Source organism: Spinacia oleracea, chromosome 1 (assembly GCF_020520425.1).
Source record: "Spinacia oleracea cultivar Varoflay chromosome 1, BTI_SOV_V1, whole genome shotgun sequence".
Classification (NCBI taxonomy): Eukaryota; Viridiplantae; Streptophyta; class Magnoliopsida; order Caryophyllales; family Amaranthaceae; genus Spinacia; species Spinacia oleracea.
The window spans coordinates 131191032-131199724 of NC_079487.1; the positions used below are offsets into that span (position 1 = coordinate 131191032).

At 35.4% G+C, this 8693-nt stretch overlaps 1 protein-coding gene across 3 annotated transcripts; it reads right to left on the reverse strand.

Annotated features, from left to right (window-relative positions):
* Positions 1 to 302: 302 nt before the first annotated feature.
* Positions 303 to 4442, reverse strand: LOC110804191 (exocyst complex component EXO70A1). Of its 3 annotated transcripts, XM_056828819.1 has the most exons (3): positions 1805 to 4442; positions 1261 to 1305; positions 303 to 617 (listed from the first exon to the last, which is right to left on the reverse strand). In XM_056828819.1, exon 1 carries the CDS (start codon positions 3994 to 3996, stop codon positions 2020 to 2022), a length of 1977 nt encoding a protein of 658 aa, XP_056684797.1. In that variant the 5' UTR covers positions 3997 to 4442; the 3' UTR covers positions 303 to 617; positions 1261 to 1305; positions 1805 to 2019. The 3 variants fall into 3 exon arrangements, with proteins under 3 accessions (XP_056684797.1, XP_056684792.1, XP_056684795.1); XM_056828814.1 differs by lacking the exon at positions 1261 to 1305; XM_056828817.1 differs by lacking the exon at positions 1261 to 1305 and having other exon boundaries at positions 303 to 709.
* Positions 4443 to 8693: the final 4251 nt, after the last annotated feature.

Here is an 8693-nt window from a genome sequence, read left to right on the forward strand (position 1 = left end):
GGCAATTGAAACAAGAAGAGAAAAAAGAGCATCCAATAAAACGTCTCACTCCATGAATGTTACTACAATTTTTTTTTTTGGTGTTAGCATCCGGTTCACCCTTAAGGTCAGGTCAATCCGGATTCGGGGCAAGTTCTGGGTGGATAAGTTTCAGTCCCCTCCCAACTGTTGTTGTGGGGGATCGAACACGGGCCCTTCCTACCAAATTCAGGCCTCAATCACCACTGAACCAACAAACAATTCGATTGTCCAACAATATTCACTGTAACGGTCTGAATTGGGGGATGATAACACAATCATAGTAATGAAATCTATAAAAAATGAAAATACAACTCTGCAAGATAGAATGCAATCAAACCTGTTTACAAATTACAAATAAAAACAGACAGAAAAGAATTTATATATTCAGGTGTGTAATGTATAGAGTATAGAGTATAGAGTATAGACTGTTCTGAAGTTAACATGAAACCATATACAAACACCATTTCAGATTTCAGTCCAAGACGTTTCGAAAAGATGTTAATAGCACCTGTAGAAGTGCCATAAGCATGTTTATTTTCCAACTGCTGAGAACTCGAAGAGGATTTCAATGTAGAATATACAACCAGGTAAGTCATCTGGAAGGGATGAAAAACACCAGTCAAAAAGATGGATAAAACCCCAGTCCCCGTAGCTCGGCAATCAGCACAGGTTGATAAACTCACTGAGCCTAGACAAGAGATTGACCACATATAAGTCTGACGGGATTCCATCTTAAAACCAATCAATCTTATATGTTACTCAATCTCTCTATGTTTATTCAATGTGGGATAACTAGTACAATACTCACATGTGGATTATAACCTTAACAAAGGTCAAAGGTAATACTTCCTCGGTCCCTAAATAATTAGTTGAGGGTCATGTAACCTCATGTTTAAGGGACTGAATCAAAATACCAAACAAATATCCTTCACTATTCTGATGTTTACACTTGCAACTTACAACTGAAGTCATTCTTTGGAATTTATAGTGAAAGGTAAATCATGAGTATTATGGAAAACTTCAAGTTCTGGGATCTATATAAAAGGTGGCTTCTTGATTTGGGGTGGTCAATGATAGAAATGTGGGCTATTATTTGGGGGCGGAGGGAATATGTACCTTCAATTGCACTCGCGCTATCCTACTTCGTTATTATTTGTCTTGGGAGAACACACCAGCCACTAATGAGATCTATATAGCATTGAACTTTAAAAGGCAGGGAATACAATTCAGATTATGTACCATTATTTCGAGGAAACTTCGTGCGAGATTCTGTGTGATGGTCCCCTAAGGGATGCAAAAAATTTATAGTTACAAACAAGCTAAAGAATGAAAAAAACAAAACTTAAGAATGCTTCCAAAGCTACCATAAATCATAGTGATGATCTTTGAAACAATCTAGAAGAAATATGACTCATATGACATTCAAGTACATCCAAATCACGGCAATTTCCTGCAGGGCCTCATGCACTCATGTGATGGTCCCCTTAGGTATGTAATTTGAAGTTATGCTATCAAATGGAAAACACCAATATCTTATGAATGCTTCAAAGCTACAATCATATTGAATTAGTGATGATCTCTGAAAGATTAACAATCTTTTCTGATTTGTAAAAACGGGATAGCAGACAATTTCATTTCCAAGGGATGATAGAGCACATATAAAAGAATAATGCTTATAGATATTAAGGTATTAAAAACAAAATCACACATTGAACAGTTTCCATATGAACAAAAATGAACCAAAAATCTAGATTGTGGTGATACAAACAGCAGAAATGCTTACAGGATAGAAGCATTCAGACTCTGGCATCCTGGAGAGAAGAATCTTTGATCTTTTCCTACTACGATCCTTGATGAATCAACAGACGCTGCTTCAGGGGAAAAGAGTCTTCAGGAATCGACCCAAGATTAAGGAATGCCATCACCCAAAAGGCCTCCTCAAAAAAATTTAAAGAATGAGTTCCTAGTCTTTCTATTGTCATAGTTGAACAATGATTATTATCCCTGTGACCTTTTTCTTAAATGTTGTGTAACTGGGTTACCCTCAAACAAATCCAACACAGCTGAATCTAAATCTTCCCATGAAAATCTGATGTACTGCTCCGGATGCCTGCCACTCTCAATATGGCTCCTAAACCGACCAAGAAAAGATCGATAAGCGGGGAGCACCTTCTCCGCTATCGATATCCTAAGCTCCTCTCGGAGCTGTGTATCGGGCACCAACCACGTGGCTTGAGTCCGATGAACCTCTTCAAATATTGCATTAAATGACTTAAACCGGTCTCTCAACACACTCTTGGACACCCCGGAAGAGAAGCTCCCACTCACATGTAAACCTTCATCTCTCAAACAATGCAACACTTTGACCCAAGTAGCCCTTTGATAACTAGTAGCAGCAAGCCTAAATTTACCAGTTAACTTCTTCAAGTATTCATCCCCAATCAACTCCCTCAATTCAGGTGATCCTTTAATCTTTTGCACAATATAATGAACATTATTCATCATAAACAAATGAGCCAAGGATGTATCTCTATAATGTTGTGATTTCCCTTCTAAATTAAATTCCAAAATAACAATTATCCATATCAAATGCAAGGCTAAAGTAGTTCTCTCTTCCTCTAACTCGGAAAAATCGAATTCAGGCACGGATAATTCTCCGGGATACCTCGATACACTCGAGGAAGGTCTTGATACAATCAACTCAATCAAAGTTTGCTTATAATCAGATATCAAGCTAATGTAATTCATCACATACCTAGTTAATGGATGAATTGTCCCACCCGGAACCGGAACCCTGGAAGGTTCCCGAAGAACGGCATTCTCAAACTCCGATAAAATCCCCCTTGCCGCCTCCGCCAACCTGGAGAGGATCTCAGCTGCCTGAACCCTAATTGATTCCGCCGTCTTAGACTCAAAGACGACATCAATATCAGGAAGAAGTTCAGCCAATGCATCATGTAAATCAAGGATTTTAAACAGCTTCTCCGGTGATCTCCTGCTTATACTAATCGCCTCCGCGAAGTTGAACAATTGCATTGCAGGACCTTTTACAGTTTCCAGAAAACAAGCTTCGGAATACGAAGACGAAGCTGCTGAAGAAGGTGGTGATGATGATGAACAAGTAGCAGTAGCTGAACTCAAACCCTCAAAGATCTGCTCACTAAGGCGCTTCTCAGAAGCAAAAAGAGTGCGAATACAAACTTTAGCAGCTTTAATCCAACGCCGGATCTTATTCTCCAGGGCGTCCCACTCCAGGCGTTGGATGTCGCCGATGCTGAGCTTCTCGATTCCGAGGTTTCGGAAGCTCGCATCAACACTGGATTTTCTAACACTTCCATACACCTGGATACACTCCCGGAGATAACCGGCGGCGATCATCCGTTCGGCTATACTCCGGAGATCGGCGATCGCATCCGAAGGTATCAGATCAACCTCTCGGATACTGGTTGACGATCTCATACTCCTTCTCGAGGATGTGGACCCTCTTCTACCGTGGCTGCTGCCGCCACCACTATCTAACCTCAAAATCTCTCCTTCCACCTCTTCATCCACCTCACCTTCGGCGGCAGCAGTGGCGGCGGAAAAGTGATCGAATTGGTCACGGGAAGAAGAGGAGTTAGACCGAGGTGTGTCAACCAGTAAAGTTTCAGAGTCCACAGCAGAAGAGTGAGAAATCAGTATATTCCGAAACTCATCCTCCAACCGCGCCATAGCGATTTGGATAGTGTTAGGATTTCGGTCACTGTTTCCGGAAGACGGAGATGCAATAGCAAGTGAATGAAGTGAGCGTTGGATCTCATCTACTGCACGGAGGTACCGGTCAACTTCGTGGCGGTCGCCGGAGAATATCATCTTATCTCTAGCTTCTTCAGACACGGTAGAATCCCATCGCAATATAATTTTCTCCGCCGTCTCAACCACTCTCTCTTCGCCGTTGCCGCCGTCTTCAGCCCCGCTTCGCCGCGGAGAGTCCATTGTTATCAAACTTCAACTACAAATCAAATATTGAATAAAAATGATGAAAACAAAACAAAATAATTTTTGGAAAGTTGGAGAGAGATGGAGTGTGATGGAGTAATGGTGATATGTTGGTTTTCTGTCTGAAGTTGAAAATGGGGTGTCTACAAATTATTTCAATGTTTAAAAAAATGAAAAAGGAAATAAGTTTGACAAGAAATAATAGGAGTGAATGTTTTGGTAATAAACAAGTTTTGTGGGAGGATATTCCGGCGAAGTTGACGGCCAATATTTCTAATTGGGTGGTAGGATTATTATTTTGTTGTTTTCATGGTGGAGTAGTACACTATACTGCCTTAATTGTATTATTTTAATCTTTATTAGAGATTACCGATCAAGATATTTAATCTTCTATTTGTCTGTAAAATAAATTGCTTATTGTGAACTTTGAACGCACCAGACATATAGTCATTTTATGATAAGGGAGCTGGTCGAATTTATAATTGTAGCAAGAGGAATAGATCTTACTTGAGATATTAAATAAGGGTTTTTAAATCGATGGTGCAAATGAACAATCGCTTTGTTTGATCCAAATAACACTTATGTGGAGTGATAACATACATGGTGAATATAACTACTGCAGCTTTCACGTTTTGAGTTTAGTTTTCAATTTATAACATTTGATAAAGTAGAATGATGAGAAATTCGAAAAACTATATTCTCGGACCAATATATATGGAAAAACATTAAAAGATTATATATTATACACAAAACTGAATTTTGCGTGTCACGTTACATATTTACATATCTTATGTGAATTAGTTATGGATGCACTATTAATAATTAATGGTTGCATAGGTATGCATCTATCTCTAGATGCATATGAGCTGACACACTACATTATACATACCCATTTTTCTCTCTCCTCTAACTTTTCCCCATTTTCTCTCTCATCAAACCCCATTTTATTTTTCTCTCACCATTTTCTCTTTCATCAAAACCTCCACATTCTCTCTCATCAAACTACTATTTTCTCTCATCAAATTACATATTTATCTCTCTTTAAACCTCCAATTTGACTCCGATGGATTCCACAGTGACGGTAACTCATGCGATTCCGGCGAATTTCTAGTCGGATTCGTCGAATTTCTGGTAAGATCTGTCGAATTTTTGGTCGGATATGTCAAAATTTGGTCAGATCTGTCGATTTTCTGGTCGAATATGTCGAATATCTCATCGATTCCGGTGAATTTTTTATCAGATCTGTCGAATATCTCTCTCCTCTCTTTATGTCAATCTATGTTTATTTGTATGAAATTCGTGAGTTTCCTTTGTAAATTGATCTTTAATATGCATTTATTCAAGGTTCATTTTCAGCGAATTCGTGTTTAATAATTTGTTAGTTTCGTCACCAAATTTGATTGTGACTTTAATTTACATATTCGTGTTTAATTAATTTCGTGGTTGGAGATGTTCAAATTAATATATGTAGATGTTCAAATTAATATATGTAGGTGTTCATTTTTTTTGAACAACAATTTTATGCTGCGATTTTAGATCTATCACTGTTCATGTTTAATTTATAAAGTTCGATGTTCAGAATTGTAGAATGAACTACATTTGGTAACTTAGTATTGTGTTGGTGTTGGTGTTGTTGTTGTTGTTGTTGTTGGTATTGTTGTTGGGATTGTTGTTCGTGGTGGTTGTGGTAGTTATTGGTGAAATATTAATTTTGATTTTGTTATGTTCAGTTTATAATTTATCATGTTCAACTTATAAAAGATGATGTTCACAAATAATAACACTTTTGTATGATGTTCAGTTTTTCAACTCTCGTGTTAAACTTCTAAATAATCATGTTCAACTAAATTTAACTTATAAAACTGATATGTTCAACACTTTGGTGTGATGTTGTTCAATAAAATTTAACTTATAAAAATAATATATGTTCAATACTTTTGTGTGATGTTCAGTTTCTCAAGTCTCATGTTCAACTTATAAAGAATTATGTACAACTAAGTTTAACCTATAAAACTATGACATCTTCAACACTTTGTGTGATGTCCAGTTTCTCTAGTCTTATGTTCAACTTATACAGAATCATGTTCAACTAAAAGGCAAGCATCAACAATAATAAAAAAGCATCAACATCAAACAACGAGCCAAAAGCATTCTTTAAAACAGATGTTCATTATTCTTTACTAAAAGATCATGTTCATATTTTATAAGCAGGTGTTCATTATTCTTTACTAAAATATCAAAATTGGCACCTTCTAAATATTGTCATGTTCAGTTTATAACTCATCATGTTCAACTTATAAAAGATGGTGTTAAATTTATAAAAGATGCTGTTCACAAATAAGAACACTTTTGAGTGATGTTCAATTTTTCAAATCTTATGTTCAACTTATACAAATTCATGTTCAACTAAATTCAACTTATATAAAACTAAAATATGTTCAATTACTTTTGTGTGATGTTCAATTTCTCAATCTCATGTTCAACTTATAAAGAATTATGAACAAAATCATGTTCAACTAAAAGGCAAGTAGCAACAGTAATAAGCAGATGTTCATTATTCTTTTCTAAAATATCAAAATTGGCACTTTCTAAATATTGTCATGTTCAGTTTATAACTCATCATGTTCAACTTATAAAAGGCGATGTTCAATTTATAAAAGATGATGTTCACAAATAAGAAAAGTTTTGTGTGATGTTCAGTTTCTCAAGTCTCGTGTTCAACTTATAACGAATCATGTTCAACTAAATTCAACTTATAAAACTATCATATTTTCATGAATAAGAACACTTTGTGTGATGTTCAGTTTCTCAAGTCTTATGTTCAATAACATTATGATTTTCATGCAGGAAGAAAAGGGTTAATATGAATGCGCCAACAAAAGAAAAAACCCGAAATTGAAGATGTGGTATTAAGAGAGGCTGCAAGAATTGAAGGAAAAAACAAGAAAAGAATATGCAAATAAGGAATCAGATAGAAAGAGAAAAAAGACCGGTGTAGCGAAAAAAGTGGAACCCGAAAGGAAAGAAGCAGAAAATTTAGAAGCATATAGAATATAGAAATTGAACTAAAATAGAAAAAGCATATAGAAAAATAGATGATAAAGTTCATTTTTTGAACATGAATGTTCATTAAGTTACTTTAAATGTCCATTTGTTTGTTCCTTATGTGTGCTTGCAGCTTACTCAAATAATGAGATTTTTTGGGGGAAAACAAGCGTTATACAAAATTTAGAAAAAAAAAATTTAATTAAATTTTTTAATTAAATTTATTTTATTTTTTTTAAAAAGGAAATGCACTAAAAAATGAAGGCTGAAACTGCTAAAACAAAGCAGTTGGAGCTCATATGCATGCAAAATTGCATGCATAGCTATGCAGCCAAAAATTTGGGGATGCACTATATTATCCACCGGGAAAATAGTGGGCATTCTACAAATAATGGTGCAAATCGATGTTGTAGTGCGTGTATGAATTATGATAAAATGTACTAAATGTCTATATTGCAAGTTAATTTAATAATAATTAAAGTATAGAATATAAAATCCTCGACATTGGTTATTTGGGTTGAGACAGCTACATTTTGCTGTGGAGCCAGCCATTTCCCAAGCTCCATTATTTAGAAAATACAACTTCATCACTACACACTAGCTAGCCCTAAGCTAGCTCAAATCAATTTTTATTATGGGCCTGTTTGGTGCTTAAACATTATATTTATCTCCCTCCAATTATGAGAAAAGATTCTAGCTTTGCCTAGTTGTTAGATAATACATGTATAAAACTAAATATTATTGCAGAAATATACCAAGTAGCTTTTACTCCGTATGAATTTACAATTACATGATACTACATACGAAGTATTGTATAGGGACTGCTTTAATTATACAGCAGTATAATGGTGCATTTTTTTCGTTAGATGACACCTGGACTTATACGAACTGAGTAAATCTGAATAGAATTTGGTGGTTCTGATTGAAATTTATTGGACTTAATCGAATATGATTGCAAGAAAGTAAATTTGTTGGACTTGAATAAAATTTATTGACCTAATTGCAACTTATTTAACTTATTTGACATAAACCAAGTTTTCTTAAGGTGAAGATAACGCCCCCTTGAAGAAGAAAGAGGGGGTTCTTACCTTAAAAAATAAGTTTGTTTCGAGTCTTATTATTAAGTTCAGATACGTTTCAATCAAATCTAGCTAATAAGTTCCAATAAATTTATTCTCTTGCAACATATATAAGGTCGATCTTATCAGTTTCAATCAGGTTTAATTGGGTCCAACAAGTTCCAAGTTCATATAAGTTTCAATCAAATAAGTAGGAGGTGCGTAAGTATACAATGTTATGTTATTGACAAACAAAAACACATAACATTATGTATACAGAAATCATTAATGGTTATATAAATCTTCAGGTTCGACCTAGCTTGTTTATAAATTATGTCAACCAAACAACCAATCTATTACGAGAAAGATAATGAAATAGTGCATACGCGATACAATACGTAGGAGTGCACCTGAGTGGCTGCTGAGTGAGTGTACATGTGACAGTATATACAAATTTATGAAGTATGCGAGTTTGCATCGATCGATCGATTGACTACTTATGCTACTATATATGTATACACCACTAATGTGGATTTAACTAAGCCTGTATTTTTCATGTGACCGAGTTAAGTTGCGATTCTATCTTTCTTA